Genomic DNA, 20,553 nt, shown 5'->3' with positions numbered 1-20,553 from the left:
GAACCATCTACTATACTGGTCTTTTTCATCTTCCCTGTCTTTTGTGTCTAAAGTACATTTAAAAGTTAAAAACATGAATTTGTTTGTGAGAAGTTAATTTTGACTAGCTGCACCCATGTGTGCTTAGAGATAATATGAGTCATATTCAGAATAAAAAGATACGTAGCTTATTATTATACAGTAATGGCATTTACTTCAATGTCTACCGAGTACTTATCTACTATCGTGATTTAGGGACTTGAGCACTACGCGCATTCTTTTTTAAAGAACTTTCTTAATCTATCGGTATGGGTAATTCACTCATATAATATAAAACAAACTTCCTTTAATAACCTTGTTGGGAAATAATTCAGTACATACATTGTTTGACATGTGTTTTTGATGACTTCGACTATGGCCCATATTTGCTAAGTGGTGCTTATCCATGATACGTAGTGGCCCACTCACTTGAATATGCCATTAACTCTGATTGACAGACCATCTAACAGATCCTTAAACCGAAAGTTGTTTTTATTAAAAGATGATTTGGGAGAGATGCATATGGTGCACATTAGGGAGGCTAACAAGATCAACGGTCACCCAAACTCTTGTCAACATAGCACAACATTCCTGGAATTGTTTCTGTCATCTGTTGATGAGGGGAATATAATAGTGATACTAACAACTTCAGGGTCAGAATGGCTTGCACGCATTACAAAGTCACACATGGCTGGTCTCTAGCATTAATGGGTAACATCTGCAGGAGTAGTACTAGGTTGTGGCTATGTGACAAAACAAGACATCTGTGTCCAAGACTTGCTCCATACAGTATGTCTTTGTCTCCCTGCTGCAGCTATCGAATAACAGTTTAGTATCTTTGGGATTCAGAAGTACGGTGCCTTTATAGTTCCCCTTGATCTATATAAGAAGTAATTCAGATTCATAAACAGTGCTCACCTTCTTCCCCACTAACAAGCTCACTTAGTTGTTCATCGACCCCTGAGCAAACTTGAGTAATTATTTCATTCTGCACATCCACAATGGCATCAAAGTTAGCAACATTGTAAATATGTTGCAAAGAAGGGAGAGAAGCTATCTGTTTCAGTTCTTTTGCATCTGCTGCTTTTATTCCTGAAAGACAAAAACAAGGGTTGAACATGGCAAAACATTAAGTGGACATGAACTTTCACACAATTCCATGTGTTCAAATCAGCAGGAGTCTGTTCGGTTAAATGAATGTTTTTTTCTGTGGCTTACCTAGTGAGAAAACTTCCACTCCCAGATTACGGAGCTCCCTTGCGGGGATTTCCACTTCGTCTTGGGATTTTCCATCAGTAATAATGATTGCTATTCTGGGAATCCTTTTCTTGAGCCGGTAGATTCCACAAAAGAATTCTTAATTCAGGTAATCAATAGCTCTCCTGAAAAGAGTCAAAGGATGAAAGTGATGCCGTTTCTGTTAATTCTGCTCCAAATTTGGCTTTGATACATCAACCTCAAAATGTTTTTAGAATCAGAGTATTTAATGCAACATGTCCTTTCCATAAAAAATATAATATCATACCTGTCATTGTATTGCCTCCTTTGTAGGTATTCTTTTAATTGCTGATATGAGATCGGCCTTTGCAAAGTATCTGTTCAGATTAACTCAGTCCTTGTGTCAGTGCTGTACTGAACAACCCCAACCCTTGTCTTATCTCTCCAATGTCAAAAGCTGATACAAGAGAAACCATGAAGTCCAAAATATATTTGAAGTTGTTTGCTCCCCACACTCCAAGAGCCATCCACAAGAAATACTACATCGGCAACTGCACCTAATGGAGCATCCTTAAAAATGAAATAAATTACATTATTACAGAGCCAATGGAAAACAGAAAATAACAGCTTCACAACAACGATCTGTGTATCAAGGCAGAGGTGAAGCAAGTCTGAAGCAAAAAAAGTTGCACCACATGTATCAAAAAAAAGTCCTTTTCTTTCATAGAATTTTCATTGACACTTCTAGTGCAGTGTTTGTGCCCCGGAATTGCACACTTTTTACTGTGATACACAAACAGGGATTCTCTAAGATTCAATACGAGGTATCGCAGAGATCCCCAGATAACTGCCATTAACTTAATTATCCGATAAGGTAGGACCCGGTATGCAAGCTTAGGGAATATCCATCATAGACCCCTAAACTACAACTAACACATTGCGTACCATTTTTCCTGTTCTTACAAATAATATTTTTTATTATTATTATTCTTAGTCTATTTATTGATTTCTTCCAATGGGAATGCAAAGGAACTCTCTAGAATACAGGGACTGAGCTATTGACTAAGGGTTGTGTGTAATTGTTATTAAATACAAACCACAATTCTGAATATATTTAAATACTGTACGTTTAGTTAAATAATAAAAAGTACTTGGACTTCAAATATATCACTAATGTTATGTGTGTGTGTGTGTGTGTGTGTGTGTGTGTGTGTGTGTGTGTGTGTGTGTGTGTGTGTGTGTGTGTGTGTGTGTGTGTGTGTGTGTGTGTGTGTGTGTGTGTGTGTGTGTGTGTGTTTCTTTTTAATGACCATGCAAGTAATAATATCAGTATTTGTTAAGATTCTAAATGCAAATATTTTCTTCATCTGTTGCCTTTTATGTCTCCTTTTTCAAGTCTTCAAATATTTGGAAAGAAAAAAATGCACATCTCTGCACTTTGTAAGAGCATAAGGAATCACTTTCAGCTTCATAATGGTCTTTTAATTTATGAAGTCACCAGGATCCAAGTTTATCAAACACTTGGGCACTTTTATAGCAGCAAACTATTTGCTACAGTGAAATTGTTCTTTATTTCAATAGGACCAATAGCTGATAAATAGAAAGGTTTAGGATATATTAGGCTATAAAACAATGAGAAGTCCTTTATTTAAAAAAATATATATGCAGTCCCCTGTGGCTTAATCACATTCTCAGTCACAGTTGTTAGGAGATATATTCTCATAGCATTTACTGAAAATTGCATATACATACTTGGTAAGTCAAGTCTCCCAGGTTTTTGTTCCACTGGTGTCAATCGACCTCCTGTTTGAACTTAAAAACAGAAGCTATGATCAAGTACCTTTTATTTTGATTTTAGAGAATACATTTACAAATCATTTGCATGTGCTAATATGTTGAATACATCAGCGTATATGCTTCCTACCTTACAGCTTCACTACAACAATAAAAGTGCACTTGAATGTATATAATCATGTGGTCCTTATTGTGAGAAAGCAGCTAATACTTGAGCACAGCTAGGTTGTTGTTGATTACTTTGTTGATTAACTCTTTACAGTCAATGTCATCTCAATGTCATCAATGATTATTATTTTTCTTTCTTTAATCTATTTCTGTGCTACACATGTCCAAAAAAAATCAAGTATAAAATACAATTTGCCTTTAAAATGTATTTTAACAACTATCCAATCTCTTTCATGTGTTGTAAAATATATATGGTTGCTACCTGTACCATTCAGATTAGTTTTCCAGTGATAAAGGAAATATATATTCTGTGTACACATTTCATCCATATAAGCTTATAGTATGACGATTATCATTCCTTCACACCTTCATGGAACATTAGTTAGAAGAAGTCTTAACTCTCATTATTCCAGTTCTATTTCCATCTCTAACTATGTAGCACATTTTACTTCATTGCAAGATGCAACATTGTGGTTCAATTGTAATTTAAAGAATTAAGAAGATCAATGCAGTTTAAAGAGGGACAATTAGACTTTTCGAATGATGACCTATTGTATGCATTGAAAACCATGAAAAGGAAGTCATTACGTTTTACGCCAGGGGTACGTTGTTTTGTACAGATTCACGTGTTATACATGTATTCGTACATTAGGCGAGGTATTGGGCTTTAACCATTAGATAGCACCAGGAAAGAGAACTATACTGCATAATATAACCTTGCTTTATTTGTAACTCTATGAGACGGACTACTTTTTGCAGGCGCTCCACCAGGCTGGGAGCGCAGGATCCGGCGGCAGTCGGGCCAAACGTCCGGTATCAGCCACCTGGTTGGGTACCCCTATTGCATCAGGTAGAGACCGGGCAGCCCACCAGCCCTCGTTCCACAGGTAGGGCAGGAGAGAGAAGGAGGGTGAGGAGAAGGGAGGAAGAGGGAAGTGAGGAGAAGGGAGGGAGAGGAAGTAACAGTCTGGCAGAGGGAGGAGGGAGGAGAGATAGAAGTGTGAGTGGGGAGAGTGAGAAAGGGGGAGGTGAGAGAGTTGGGGTAAGCGAGAGGGGGTAGTGAGGAAGTGGGAGAAGGAGTGAGAGAGGGAAGAGTGAGAGAGAGATGGGAAGTGAGAGAGATGGAGTGCGGAGTCAGCGGAGAGTGATAGAGTCAGAAAGAGGGGAGAGTGTGTGTAGGAGATATCCCCCCCAGCGCGCGCCCCCCCCCCTCGTGGAGAGTTAGAGTGAGAGAGTGGAGACGTGGAGAGTTATAGAGAGAGGGCAGAGGGCGACGAGAGAGAGAGAGGGGGAGGGGAGAGAGAATGGAGTGAGTGAAAGGGGACTGAGAGAGAGATGGGGAAGATAGAGAGGGGAACGAGGAAGCATTAGCGAGAGAGGGGGTGAAGAGAGAGAAGGGGGGAAGATAGAGAGAGGTGGGGAGTATGTGAGGGAGAAGGGGGGTATTGCAGGGCCGCCAACAGGGGGTAAGGGGGAGGGGAAACCTCCCACCCATTCAACCTGGAGCCCCGGTGGAGACTCTAGTACTGATCCCCAGGAAAGCTGCCGGCTGCCCTAACTGTATACCTGTCTTTGAGGTCCTTTGTGTAACTAAGAATATGAGCAAAGTCCAGCATTATAGCATTCACACATTTGAGAATTTGCACACATGCAATTTCACATATAAAAATCCAAAACAGGTTAAAATTATTTTTAAATACTTATGGTAAGATTTATCTATTTGTACTATGGATGTTGTAGCTATAATTTGTTCAAATTAATTTGCAGCTTGTCTCAATTTGTCTCCCCTTCTGTACGGATGTGATTTGAAAATAAACTGATAATTTGACCATTTCTATTATATGCACATACTGTAATATTTAGCTCAGTTTAATATTTAGATCAGTTTCAATAGTACCAGGATAAACGGTCTTTTTTTATTTATTTTTTTTTTAAGATAGTTCACTGAAGCATAAGTTCTAAGTTACTTTCCACAGTTCAAACAAACTTTTTCATATGCCATGTCATTTCATTAACCAAATTCTGAAAAACAAATAAGGGGAGTATATATAGTACTAATAAGTCCTTCTCTGCTGCTTGAAAGATCCCACCAACCTTAGGCTGGGTCCATGGATACTGCTTGCGGGCGGAGGCGTGCTGAGGCTGAGGGAAAGCGGTGCTTTCCCTGGCCTTAGACAGTGCGCCGCCCGGGGGGGTGTCGGGGGCGTGTCGGCGGACGGGCCAGTGACATCACGGAGCTGGTTTGCCCTCATTGGGCGAACCGCTCACGTGACCGGTCCTGCGCTCCAGCAAGCGCGAAAATGTTAAATTTTCCTAAGACCTACGCTTCCGCGCGCTTGCGGAAGCGTAGGCGAGCCCCTACTAAAGCCGCTCTCATTGCGGCTGTAGGGGCTCAGTGCCGAGCGTAAGCGCGCCTCAGCGCGCCTCCGCCCGCAAGCACTATCCATGGACGCGGCCTTAGATTGTTACCTTGTCACAAAAGGTACTCATGTTTTAACTGTTGCTTGTATGAATTAAATAGTTGTTTCTTTAGTATTGATCTTCCAATTAAATTAGACAATCACCTGATATTATTTGTGTGTTTGGATGCACAGCACAAGGTACAGCTCACATGTAAAACCCACTTAATAATACCACAGTGCTGAACCAACCCACATACTGCACAATATGAATCCAAGCTTGCAATTAATTGAGCTATCTTAGTACAGGGGGTCACTAGTGCCACAGACACCGCTGATTGATGTAAATGGCCAGACAAATAGCCCCTTGTGTGGCGATAAATGAATGTTAATCTTCTATTAACAGATAGGACACCTAAAGCTATGCTACCTTATCCCTAACCATTGGTGTTTGATTACAGTGATTATAAAGGCTGAGTGGGTTTCTCCTATCTCAGGCACAGATATGGCAAAGCAGGCATTTTTGCTTGACAACACTATGCAAGCAATGTTAATTAAACTCTTTCTAAACATTACATGGCTCATTAATGAAATCAAATGTAAACAATAACAAGGATATACACTGCATACACTGTTTGTATAGCACTATCTGTGAAAGTGTTACTAAAAAGAGCTTGTCTGTACTTGTCAAATAGAGTTTGTTTTTATATAAATGATGATTAATCTTTGTTGAGTACTTACTTGTAAGTTGGCCAAATACAGGTAAACTTTCCTCTAATTCATCATAGGAAATTATTGTTACAACATATTCCACATCTGGTACAAGTTCAGTTAACACAGTTTGGGTCGATGAAGCTGGAAGATCCAGTTCTTTCGTTGGTCCATCTGTAAAGCATTACAATGAAGCATACTTCAGAAATCTATTAATTTAAAACAGAGTCACCCACTCATTGTGCATTCTCCATCTGCAAAGTATTCTGTATTATGTTACACTGAACTCATTCAAACTAACCTGCAACCGCTCTGAAAGAAAACAAATCGATTACTAGCAGTTTATGATAATCAGCCAGTCACAGTACCACATGTGAGCATTGCTATTTGGTACCTCTTCTTGTTGTAGTAACACAGAGCCCTTATTTTAAAAAAGCACCCTGAATGACTGCCGAGCTAACACAGCTACTTACTAAATACCCCTCTTTTCCTATCCACCTTTTAATTTATAATACTGTATGTGTACAATTAGCAGCTCCAACAAATTGAACTTTTTACCTGCTTCCTGACAGAAAAAGAGAGCAAAACCGAATCTCTATTCCTATTTAAGTTCCACGTGAACATAAATAACATCTCTATCCTATTCAAATAGAACTAAATAGATGTTGAAATTACACACCATACTTTTTTTCTTGGATTTACCTCTCGCGTCCCTTCACTCAGCACCTTGCATAGCTTGCATAGGCAGCTAAAAGCCAGGGGACAAGGAGATCAAGGGGTACGCGCCAGAGAACCGCAAGCATAAGGAAGGGGGGCACTAACCAGTCAGGCATTGCCAGTTCTCCGGTACCCCAGGTTTCTGAAGCGGGGGCGGCGGGCGAGGTTGAGGCAAGGATGATAAGTGCAGTAGTTAAGGGTGTTCAGTTGGCTTTACTGCCAGTGTCGGCGCTATTATCCACCATCCACATGGCGGTCACAGGGAAGCCAGGCGAGAATCAAGGGGTGCCAGCAATGGGGGCGAGTGGGGGGTCAACTCCGGATCACTGGGCATGTCAGAGGTATTAGACGAGTGAGCAGTAGCATTAAGTACAGCATCGTCCGCGCAGGTGCTGCGGCTAGCGTAACAACGACACGGCCTGAAGGGCCCACGCCAGAGGGGGGACTGAGCGCGGGTTCAGCCGCACCTCTTCCCGCTTTCCCAGTTCAGATCGAAGTCCAGAGCGTGGGTACAGCCGCGCCTGCAAGCACAAGTCAGGAGGCAGGCACGGGCGCAGCAGAGATTAGAAGGCTGCCGGACGTAGCATATGGGGATTCATGCACGACCATTTCCCGGTCATTAGGCGCACATTTGGCAAAAGAAGTAAAAGATAAGATCTGGGTCGGGGAATACGTACAGTTACTGTCATTACTCCCGGGCTACAAGGAGGCTGGGGCTAAATCCAATAAGAAAGGGGAGGCTAAAAAAGAGGACGTGGAGAAGAGGTTGTTTCCACGCACATTTCAAAATTGGTCTCAGGCCTTTGGGATCTTGGCAGGTGTTGTGGGGGAGAAAGAACCGCAGTTATGCTCGGCACTCTTCAAGTATCAGGACACAATTAGGAAGGCGTTCCAGAAACACGGGGCATGAGGTGGTGGGCCTACGATGTGGAGTTTAGACAGAGCATGGAGCCAATAAGGGAGTGGTTTTGTGGAACTCAAAGGATGTAGATTTATATCTAGAACAAATCTCGGGGGAGGGGCGACACCCAATCGCGGGGCGAGCGATACCGGGGATGTAGGGGAGCGTGACTTTCAAGCACGCATGTCAGGGGGGCGGCACACAGTGGCAAGCGGACAGGCACGTGCTGGGCTTTCAATGAGTCTAAATGCGGATACGACAACTGTCGTTTCCAGCACGTCTGCGCCGTTTGCGGAGGCCAGCATACCGAGAGGATATGCTTCAAGAGAGATGCTAGGGGTACGGGACAGCGAACTGACCGGAGGGCAGAAACACTGGCTTCCGTAGAGGCAAGGGCGCCATGGCCATCAGGATACCGGATAAAGGGACAGCCGAGGATTGCTAGAGGAATTTAGGGAGTGGTTTAGGAGCCCTGTTTGCATAGCATGAGGGTTCGGGGGGTGGGGGGGGGTTCAGTGCGAGTCTGGCGGTACGGGCCTAATTTAAGGGGTTAAATAGTCCCGTTGGTGGCGGCAGTTGCGAGGGTAGGTGCTTGTCCTTGCCAGAAGGGGCTCGGAGCTGTAAAAGCTGGGGGTGAAGCGAGGGGCAAGTCACCCGGGACGTACTTCTGGGACCCCTCTCATGACACCGGCCCTAGGCCAGTGGACATTTTAATTAACCCATTACCGAGCATTCGGGCAGGGACTAGCAGTTACGATATCCCCAGGTGTAAATAAACAAAGCCGCTGCCTTTATACCTCCAGACCGTTTCTGTCATTATTTGTTTGTTCTGTGTGGGTAATGGTACAAGGGAAGAGGGGAAGCTAACGCCTCCCTGGTCAAGTGAAATTCAGGCTCATGGAAGGAGAGTGAGGCCTTCAGTGCCGCGTATTTCCCAGACAGAGGGCTTTAGAAAGACTGGCATGCATAAAGGATTGGCAGCAGCCGTTTGTCCAGGATCATTATTACTGACAAAGCAATAAAACACATTCTAAAAAAACTAAATAGATTATTTTAATGTAATCTAAACTTGCAATGCTGCTTAAAAGTCAATTGGTGGAGAAAAAAAACAGTACTGAATTTAGAGTTATATCTTACCAATTGTAGGGACCACAGTAATCTTAAACCCCTTTATCCTTTCAGCTGGCCTTCTCCATGACATTCGAACAGTATTCTCATTTACTATTTCGAAATCTAAATCTGTCGGTGGATCCACTGAAACAAATTGGTGAAAAAGGATGTATTTTAAAAGTATATATATAAATGGGTACATTGAGCTAGTACAAAATGCCAAAGCTGATGCAGAATACAAAATAACATAAAGCAAAGCTTACAAAGCAAGGATTTGCGTCAATTTATTTCCAACTTCATGACGGAATGTTGTTGGAAAAAATTCCATGGAAGCGGACAAAAATGACAAAACATTCACAATAATACATGTTTCATTGGACAAAACATTTACATCTTGACTTGCTAAATCATTCAGGAATGACCGGCAAAATCAAGCACATTAGAAAACACATTCGAATACAGGAAAATCACCAGGTGTACAAACATTTCACATGACAATTAAAAGGACATCTTATACATGCTGAGCGCAGATCATGCCAAAATACAACAACCTGCTTACAATCACATACTTTATATTAAGCACAACCGCAGTCGGCACTATGTACAGACTACCAAAATTCTATGTGCTATAACCTTTCCATAATAGTGCCAGCTAATTGTTTTCACCAATAATGCACCATTCACGTGCTAACAGTCAGGCTGAGGCACATGGTGAGTATTTTATCATGCTCATTGGGATGCAGCATTTACAATATACTGTTACAATTACCAACATTCATTATACATTATGGGGCATTAAGCTCACTTAGCTGTAAAAAAAAATGTCCCAAATGGGTTTTGTTAAAAAGAAAATCTTTATTAGTTGCATTCATGTGGAAATGTTCAAATTCTAGCTTGCAACCTAGTGTATTACAATACTAGTAAAATATATTTAAAAATAAATTAAAGTAAATACATTTTAATATCATTGTCAAATAGAAGCACATGATTCGCCTAATCTATTAGAAAATCACATAAACTACATAAAAAATCATTTGTAATTCAGAAGTGAGCCTTAGTAAAATGATGATGTGATTAATTTACTGGATCTGGTTTGAAAGGTATACAGAGTACATCCCCTCACAAGACTAGACACAAACGTACTATACACTACAGCACAGGCCTAGTATTCTAGTATGAATGAATGCTATTTTTTGCAGCAGGTACACACAAACTCCATACTAGAAACAGCATTTTGGTGCCAAAATGCATGTATGGATTTTTCACAAGACACTGGTGTTAATGATGAAAAGACAAAATCAGAGAATGTTGATGCACATTTGTTTAGAATACTGCGAGCAAACACTGGAAAGGGCACATTAACCCACATATAGCTGCAGATAATAAAAATCAGAAGAGCCAATGACAAAAATGATTGGACAGTGCAAAAGGAAATCATGTGCATGTACATTATTTCATGGCATCATGCAATGTACATGAAACTTGATTTGTTTGAGCTTTCCAAAATGGACAAAAGCCTCCATGTACCGATTTGATTACACACAGACTTTTTGTGTCTTATTTTATAATGATATTCTCTCTTTATGACTCTCTTTTTTTTTCAAATCAAGGTCATTCTCAGTGCACGGTGGTCAGCCTCAATTATGAAAGTGTCGGGGTAGCTCCTTTTTACATTGTTTGTCAAATGAAACAGATTAATGTACAAGTTATACCAATGCTTGGACATTCTGGACATCTAAGACTCCTTAAATCATAGATCATTTTAGTCATAGGAAGTGGTAGCAGATGAAAACTCTCTTTGATTTCTGTCATAAGAGTTTCATGCACTGACCTTAAGCATATTTGCATGTAACCCACATCTGTGCCCTTTATCCTTTTCTGTTATTTGTTTATTCTATCATCTTCTAGCTTTTAACACTCTCATTGTCTTCCTCTAAAACGGCTTCTCTTCAAAGCCAATGTAATATTCTCTAAATCTAGAAAATATCTAGATTTTTTTTTCAAACTGGCCACCTCTCCCATTATTTGAGAACAAATTGATTGCATCTAAAAAATTTACTGATCCCTAATGAAAAAATGTCCTTTCATTTTTATGCAAACAATGCACAATGAAGTTTTACTTCTTCCCTTATGTGCCCCTGGAGAAGTAGTCACCAGGATAAAATAAAGTACCCTAGAGGTGGTCTGAAGAACTACGTGTATGGTACATACTGTACAGTATCTTGCTGATACCATTTTTTGCCAAGTTATATTAAACATATAGTTCTACATGCCTAGATACAATATAATCAAAGATGTTTTCCTTAATGAAGTACCATGGCAATATTCATGTATACTATGCATATTTTTGGCCAGTTTTGGATTTTGAACTTCCTGAACTGTAATGGCTACACACTTGACCATTTTGCTAACTTACCTAGATCACTCTTTATTTTATACAAGCAAGTCCACGTACTTGCAGTCCAAGGTAACCATAACAGTTGAAACAATGGCATAAGTTTTGTTTATATCTCCATATTTGAGATAACATACATATATTAAAAATGGAAGTAAAAAAAAATACTTTGCATTCTCTACTATTTTTATATTGTAATTCATATATTTTCAGGATGCCAACAGTATGTGCTTTTGAGTGATTTAGTAGATAATATCACTGGTGAATTGGCTCAGCTATTCAAGAAACTTGAGTACAATGTCTATATAAGCAGAAATCTTACTAGACTTCCATTGTTTTCAGATACACAAGAGTAATAGTATTCATTTTCTATAGAGCACAGAGACCTTAAGATCTGAAACATACAGTACTTGTATTAATTAGTTTAATTCATACATTATACATGACTATAGGGACAAGCAAGAATTATTTTATGTTTACTGAATGTTTTTAAAACTTTTTAACATTAGAGCTGTTAATATTTAGATCGTTAAAAAAAGAATAGCTAGAAATAAACATTTGAATGTATGATACACATGCACTGGAATTAGATTAACCGCATGTGTAGTTGTAATTAGGCTTCTACTCTGTTAAATTATTAGAGACCTCTGTAGAATTATGTCATCTAAAATACATACAAAAGCTGTCATACGTATATGTCATACAATCCACAGATAGCTGGTATATAAATATATACGTTTAAGGAATATCATTATAAAATACTATTTCGGAAGCAATTGCTCAGGACAAATTTAATGCAAAGTCAGACACAACTGGCCTGAGCATGCTTCAATAAGGTGTCAGTACATGGTAAAGAGGTGTCACCAACCTGGGCAGTAATTTGACCTGATGCTGCAGAAGACTTAGGCTTTAACTGCTGGAGAACAGTAGCAGCCCAACTTGTTAACTCCAAAAGACCGGTTTCCAAGAAAAATCTAACTGTGGGGAAAAACCTTTAGCATTTGGAAAATCTTTAAGCCTGTTCAAGAACATATGAATGTTGTGGTACAGCATGTCCGGCGGAATTTCCACAGTAGGAACTTGTTTCTGAAAATACCTTCTGACACATTTGTGGCACCACTAATCAAATAGCAAAAAAAACATGGTAGAAACACACAATTATTTGCATGCGTCAGTGTCCATTTCATAACGCACAAAACAAAATACCCAACATTTCAATTATTTTCCATTTTTTAAGGTATGTTTCAAGAAGATCAGAGGCAGAAGCAATGTTCTCTAACTATTTGTATCCATTCATTGAAACTACTAAAGTCTATGTTCCTACTTTAAAGAATAAGTTTCTTAGACACGATTAAGAAAATCCAAATATGAAGTACTATATATTTAGAAAGCTACAATTTAAATTATTATTTTACAGCATCTCTTTAATGCTTCCCTTTGCTGTACTAATTTCAATGTGAATTTAAGTTATGGAGTGTGCATTTCAAATGGCAGCTTTCATAATCAAAACCCCAGAGTGACGTTATGAATATGCTTTGTGGCCTTATTTTATTAGATTATTATACGAATAGTGTTAAAACACTGGAAATAAAGAAAAAAAACAAAGGTTGGATAAAATAGTATATTTTTGGATTGCGTTTTTCATTCATTTATGCAAAGGCAGACACAGCTGATCCAAAAATTGGGCAGCAGTTAACTCTGAAGACTTGGGCTTTACAGCTATATATGAATTATCATAGTGTAAGGTTACATTTGCATTATTTTTCTCCCACCAACTTATAAATACTGAAGGCTGACACTGTAGCAGCTTTATCTACACAGGCACTCAGGAAACAGATAGAGAGGTCCTATCTGAGATGCCAAGAAGGTAGCCTTCTTTTCACTGTTCTCCTGACCTGACCAAATAGTTAGAATAGTTAAATTGTAGATAGAGAAGCAACACGTTTAACAATAGACCCAAGTTCAGAGTCATGTGGTGTCATCTAATAGGGTACAATGTTCAACAGAAATCTGTAGGGGACCTTGAACTACACATGTAAGAGAAAGTAGATGGTGCTCTATGACTCAGCAGGTCAAATAAGGTAAAGAAATAATGTTCCCTTAACTAAAAGTGCACAGTGAATCATATCACATATGATTGCTTGTTGTGAAGACACTGTGTCTGAGTGGACATAAAATGTGATATACAGTAATGCACTTACAGATGCGTCACTGGAAGATCCACAGTCAGATAGGTATTGTTGATTAATCTGTATCACCGCATAAAAGCTATTGTGGTTTATTTCCTTTAGCACCGCCTGGTTTGACAGGTATAGTTTACTTAGTCTGAGACATGTGAATGTGCTTACAAGTGATATTTTTATTTGCTGTACACAGTTTTAGTTAGTAACCCTAGAAATGTTAAAAGTTCTTCAATCACACCTCTTGGCAGAGCACACCTTCCTAGTGTAGTTGAAGAAAAATTAAGCGTAGACTCTCAATAAAGCAATATTTCATATATTATAGGAACATATTACCAACCCTCTTAAACATTAACATGACACACACCCTGTAATTTAACTATCACTTTATGGGAAATTAGCAGTGAAAATAGCATGTAATAAAACTCCTCCGAATGCACTAGGTAATCAGGCTGCACATATGCTTAATATATAAACAATGTGCTATATTGTGTTTGTATTTAGGCAAACAGACACGATACTTAACACTTTCAGTCCCCCAAGTTTATTTTCCTCAATCCAAGTAGTCTAGTCGTAGGACTTTGCTATTTATGCCATAACTATTTTTCTGGTGTTTGTCCAGAAAAAAAGCTTTGAGCAGTTGGAAGTGTATAAAAATCTGCTGTCACCCTTTCAGAAATACACAATGCATTATTGCAAGGGAAAAAAAGCTTGTCAATACAAAAAAAAAACAAAAAAGAAATATGAACATGTACACACACTTTTACAATAGTTTTTTATTAAAATGTGGATGTTTCTGATTTCACACTGCACAAGTGCCAAACAGGTGGGGTGTGCCAGAGCTGCAGGGCTCCTGCTTTTTTTTGTAAGCTGCATGCCTACACAGGTTTCCCCTTCCAGAGTCTTGCTTCTTGAAGAGTGGAGAGGGCATTTTTTTTCCAACTACTGTAGCTCCCTTTTAGGTTCTCTCTACAGACCTGGATTCTGGGGGGAGGAAAAGTGTTATGCGCACAAGACAGGAGAGGACAAAGAGAACTGACACACAAAGGAGTGGGAAAAAGAAGTAGAAGGGGGAATTTGACAGTGCTATACCACCAATCACCGTGTATAACAATGTACTGAGCATGGAGAATGGATCGATTACCTTCCGCCTCTATTGAAGATAAGAGCAGGGCTGCACAAAGTGCTGCCACTGCTGAGCACAGCCGAATCTTCATTTCTCTGGCTCTCCCAGGTCACTACAACATGAATGGATCTGCAATTATAAAAGGGGTGACACTTAGGGGACAGAGTGGAAAGTGATTAATATATAGAACAAAGTTTAAAAAAAAAAATATATATATATATATTTTTTTTTTTTTTTTTTTTTTTTAATCTTTGTTCTTTCTCCGCTAGGAAGTACTAGCATTTGGAATCAGCACCAAACCATGACAAAGCTCCAGAGAGGCAGAGCCTGTGGTAATTTGTTCTGAGTCACTCAAACCTAACCATCTGGCTAATTATGTACAGGTGACCAGTAGCAGGAATTGTGGTCATGTAGTCGTGCACAAAAATTATCCATTTTAGTGGTGCAGATGTAGCATATTACGGCCCCCCCCCCCCCCTTGGAACATGAGGGTGTGGGAGCAAGAAGGCATTACATCAGCTGTTCTATCTGGAGAGTCCAGAGGGCTCCTTTTTTGGAAGTGATTTTTTTTCCAGTTTAGCAGTGTTTTCTTTACCCAGCTACCATACTGGGTATCAATAAGATATTGGATGGCCATTGGATGTATCCAAACTATGTTCATTCTCTAAAAACAGCATTTAGATTCAAGCTTTTGCATCATTTACCGTATAAATATAGATATATTGGCAAAAATTCTGAAAGTAACAATTGAGAAACTGAACACTTGGCTTTGGGGATTCCACTTTGGCAACCCTACAAAATGACAAGCTATTGCCTAATTGAAGAAAACAAGACAAAAACAGAGAAAACCCAATATTCCAAATCCAATATAATAAACCATTCCCGGCTTCAGTCTAGCCCTGTACTTTATGAGTGAAAAAATAACTTTTCATTCTTTATCATTGAAAAAAAATACAGTTCTTGACATGCCATTTAGAAAAGCTTAATCTCCTATGAAGGAACCCTTTGGACCCCAAGGAAAGAACAACTGTGATGTAATGGTCACAGGGGAGTCATCCAGGCATTAAAACCACCTTGATTGCAACCACAGATGTTTCCTCAATAGTAACACACAAGTATGGCTCACAGGCTTAAAGGGTCACAGTTTAGGTTTCCCTTTCTAATCATTCAGCCAGACACAATAAGGGTATGTTAGGTAAAGAATGCAAGAAGCATTAACATTACAGTACAGTGCATAACATAGCCCCCTCTCCATGGCTCATTCATATGTAGCATTTGACACACAGTAAAATAGAAATACGCTCTGGATAATGTGTCCTGTAGTTACTATTCAATTAAATTGAAATCCGTGCGATCATTGGACTGCAGATCATTAGAAAATACAACTTAATACAATACTCTGTTCTGGTAAATTAAAATATCTCCCACTGGAAATGTTCCCTGCCCCTTTAACTCCTCGATCACCGTGTGGGACAAGACATCACATACAGACAGAATATTACAATCAAATGATTTTTGCAATAATTACAAACAACAATAAAGAAGGGAAACATTCGAAATATAAAAAGGAACCCAGCAACTAAATGGCAGACAATAGTCCCCTCCCCCCCCCCCCCCACCCCCTTTGGCAATTAATAATGAGCTAACATGACAAAAAAAAAATAGAACAAACTTGGAAAGCTTTTATATCTGCACCAATCCCCAAATAAATGTAACATCATCCAGTGCATCAAAAGCAGAAAGGGTATCATTGCATCATTTTGTATTAGATACATAGCATAATTACAAGAGATTTTGGAAAAATCTGAACCCAAATGATCAAGAAAAAAACTACACACAAGGACTAGTACATCTGTCATTAGTATTTCCTCAGTTCTACTGTAGCATCAATGACATATTCGCGTTTGCTGCGTTAGTTACAATGTGCTTAGTGTACTTTGATGCATTTTAGAAGTTAAGATATAACAAGTTCAATATAACACAATGGATTTTGTATGACTCACAGCGACACCTATGGGCCGAGAAAGAGATGATTGTTAAAATTGAAACACTAAAACAGATTACCATGGAGTTTGCCGTCTGCCAAGAACTCTCCTTAACTTTCATAACTATTTGTAACCCCCTTTATAGGGGGAAATCTATTATGAGAATTCTTTGTTTTACTGTGTATCTACTGACTAGCTTGTCAAACTACACCATGAATCCATAGTCCGCTTCCAAGAATGTATGTATGGGAAAACGTTTAACAGCCTCAAGGATGTACAGTATGGACACAGTGAAACAGTAAGTACACAACACTGCATTGTATCTATTTATGCTGCAATGCATCGATGTTACGTTTTCCACAAATCTGAATTGAACAGTGAATCGAATATATTTTATGGAATAGGAAATGAATAATATATTTCTCCACATGTGCGTTTCCTTTGTGTTGAAAACTGAGGGGAAGTGCGACCACTTAAAGAGCAGAAGGAAACAACTCAAAAAGCATATGGCCATCCATGGCAATCGGATTAAAGTATTCATTTAAAATAAAGTGCTGTGGTTGTGTATTTCAATAGAGCAGCACCTCTGGCTGCAGTGTAATAATGGGTATGATCCCATCCATAAAGAATTCCAGACGGTCAGCTCTTTATTACAAACCGGAGTTAGCTGATCCTATAATAAATCAGACATTTTCCATCGTTACCTTTCGTATGAGTGCTATGCTTTTAACCCCTTCACTGCCTGGGGGCCTGAAATGCAATGCATAAAGTCACCCAAGCCAAAACCAGTTCCAATGGTCTGCCTCTATTAACTATCCGCAGTCACATTGACTGTATACACACACACGCACTCACACTATCTCACACACACACACACGTATTGGTCCATTCTCTGATAGATGTGAGCTGCAAAACGGAGACAAAAGCAGCAACACCCAATCAATCAAGGGAATAAAAAAGTGCCATTGTTTCCAATTAGATATTTGTCCTTGGTAAGTCTTGTCGATTTTTGCACCAAGTTTGCAATAGGGAGACTTTGTTATATAGCACCCGTAATTTTAAACCTGGGAGACTAGCAAAATACGTTCATCACTATCCAACAGCACGAAGACATAATATGAGTATACATTTTTTTTTCTTTTGCCACAGACGATTACATGTTTTAATCAAACTACTGAAAATAGAGGCTACATTGCATTTTTCCTGTTAACCTCTGTGCACCCACGTACTATTACTGATACCTTAGCATCAAATTACTCTGCAGATTAAGTCTAGCAGTGAAGGAGTTAACACTCCTTGCAAAGTAGCTCAAATATACAATAATAAATTATGAGAAACAGAAACCATCTATCATTATTAAGCTATGATTATTGATAGAAACCAGAGATCCTGTCTCAGGAAAAGGACATAAGAGGCTAGACAAAGGTTTTTACCATGTGGATTAAAGCTGCAAGCGTTTAGATTTTATTATTCGTACCCTGAGAATTCGATCTTCCCCTCAAAGAGGCATTTTAGGACACCCAACTAATGGGTGCCATATTTATATTTTAAACAAAGGGTTTGGGTGTGTTGAAAAATTATGACCCATTTTTTTTTAAAATACTGTAGGATGGTATCAGCATAATGATTCCAGGTCTTTTATTAAAAATATAATACCAGCCCTCCCCAAGGGTTACAAAACACAGTATATGAGATCGGGATAGGGAATCGAACCTGCTTTACAAGTAGCTCCTGGGCTTTGTGTGTAGGATTCCCTGCACTCTCGCCTGGTTCCTCTCTGCGGTCCAGCGATGGGATATGAGACAGAACGATGCGCAGGGTCTCCTCTTGGTGGCTTCCAAAATGATGTTCCGTCCAGATTGACTGTCTTCCTTCAAGTGGGAAGCGCCTCTTCTCAATCTGCTCCTTAAAAGAGGGCTGTTCCCAGATCTCGTAAGCTCTTACGAAACAGCAGGGGAAGGTGGACTGCTGCCACTGGGTGATAGATGCAATGCTTCTGTATGGAGGGATGGATGGAGGTGGTGTGGAAAGAGGGAGGGTAGGAAAAATAGGGGGGGCTCTTACTTTTTGGAAAGTTCCACATACTTTTCAACATTCCTTTTTCATGATTATTGCTCAAGCACCAGTGCCAGGGGGTCCTCTGTGTCTTCTCAAGTGCCAAGAAGAGCAGCCACACTTGGAAGGAAACTGGAAGTTCTCTTAGGTTTTCCCTGGCAGTCACACAAAGGGATTTCTCAAACTTGAAGAACAATGGGATGGGAGAGGGTGGGGGGAGAGAACTTTAGCCTCCAAATTTTATTAGTTTCAAGCAGTACAAAAGAAAGAAGTCCATGAGGTTTGCAAACCTGTCCTAGTGGGTGCTCTTGAAACATCTTGAAGGTTTTCCATGAACTAACTGTCTGCCTATTCCACGCATTTGCTGAGCCTTGTAGGTTCATTTGGCAAAGGCTGAGAACATTTGTAAAACCAATAAAAGTAAATTGTTTGGAGATGCAATGATTGTCGTAGCCTAGTTCTCTCAATGAGTTTTCACCGACCCAGAAACCTAACATCCACTTTTCTAGTTTGATGGCAGAGGTAGGGGAAGAAAAAAAAAAAAAAAGCATTGGGAATTAGTAGAAATACCCAGGTTCAGCCCTGAGGCTACGTGCAAATGGGAACAGGCATTGTTTAATGACAAGACAAGCAGCATTCCGCGCAATTGTACTCATTAGAAACTCTTATTGACTCGTACAGCACATCGAATTCACAAGTACAGTGTAAGGACCATTATAATATCCCAATTAGCTGATTAACACATGAAAGCCCGGAGAGAGAGGGGACTGACTTGAATATATTATTTAGTGATTGAGAGCCAGACTGAACACCCCTAAGAAAATGCTTTTCTGCCCCCACTAGTATTCAAGGGGTTAAAAAAAGAAGAGCACGAATTAGATGTATTGACTCTTATACACTTCTAACAAGTCGTGGTCATTGACAGACGGGTTGGCTGGAATTGCAGGGTCCAAGCACAGTTTAGCAAACATTACAAATCCTGAGAGTGTAAATCACCTGAGGAAATACTTCACCTTGACAGCCACTCTCCTGCCTGTTGAGCATTTGTAAAGCACACGCTTCATTCCAGTCCCACTAGATAATTACAAAGCAAGGAGAAATCTGTGACCACAAACATTTGGCATTTATAGACACAGTTGAATGGAAATGACCTCACTGTCTGTTGATAAAACTATGATAATAGATCCCACAGGAATTCGCATCCCAAGTAAAGGTTTGCCACACATAAACCCTTCTTTTATGTGTTTCTGCATTCAGTTTTGGATACATTGCCAGTAGTGGAATCTGAGTTTATCTTAACCCCATTCACAGTCGGATCGAACCTGCACTACACATTGCTCCCTTAACCCCTACAGTGCTATACACTAATGGGCCAGTGAGATATTGTATTGCACTTGAAGAATGGACACCCAAAAACGATGTTAATTCAACTCTATTGCCTCAAAATATTGATTTTTGCAAACACCTACAAGTTACCACTATTGTGTAGAAACACTCTCCCCTGCTGGACAATACTTTGTATTAGATCAGCGGTTCCAACTTTTTTTTGTTTTTTGTTTAAGGAACCCTATAATTATATAGTGAAATTCTGCAGAACCCCAACTCTCTCTAATAGCACGTTTGAGATCAGATGCATTGTAAGGAACCCCAAACCTCTCTAATGGCGTGTCTGAGATCAGATGCATTGTAAGGAACCCCAACCCTGTCTAATAGCCGTCTGAGATCAGATGCATTGTAAGGAACCCCAAACCTGTCTAATAGCTTATCTGAGATCAG

General features: G+C 39.5%; 1 protein-coding gene across 6 annotated transcripts in view; it reads right to left on the bottom strand.

Moving 5' to 3' along the window:
• COL12A1 (collagen type XII alpha 1 chain) overlaps positions 1–18,689 on the bottom strand; it is a 165,253-nt gene extending 146,564 nt beyond the window's left edge. For 4 of the 6 annotated variants that reach the window (XR_012801168.1, XM_075598005.1, XM_075598006.1 and 1 more), the window contains exons 1-2: positions 1,237–1,404; positions 937–1,110 (exon numbers count right to left, since the gene is read on the bottom strand). Coding sequence is in view for 1 of the 6 variants with exons in the window: in XM_075598008.1 (XP_075454123.1) it covers positions 14,756–14,828 (73 nt within the window). In the remaining 5 variants the exon portion in view is untranslated. Of the gene's footprint in view, positions 1–936; positions 1,111–1,236; positions 1,405–14,755; positions 14,867–18,435 lie in introns of those variants that run through there. The other 2 variants (XM_075598008.1, XM_075598004.1) reach the window with 2 other exon arrangements.
• Between the last annotated feature and the right edge of the window lie 1,864 nt (positions 18,690–20,553).

This window comes from Ascaphus truei, chromosome 4 (assembly GCF_040206685.1).
Source record: "Ascaphus truei isolate aAscTru1 chromosome 4, aAscTru1.hap1, whole genome shotgun sequence".
Lineage (NCBI taxonomy): Eukaryota > Metazoa > Chordata > Amphibia > Anura > Ascaphidae > Ascaphus > Ascaphus truei.
The sequence above is the reverse complement of the archived record's forward strand: the minus strand, read 5'-3'. Positions and strand labels throughout refer to the sequence as shown.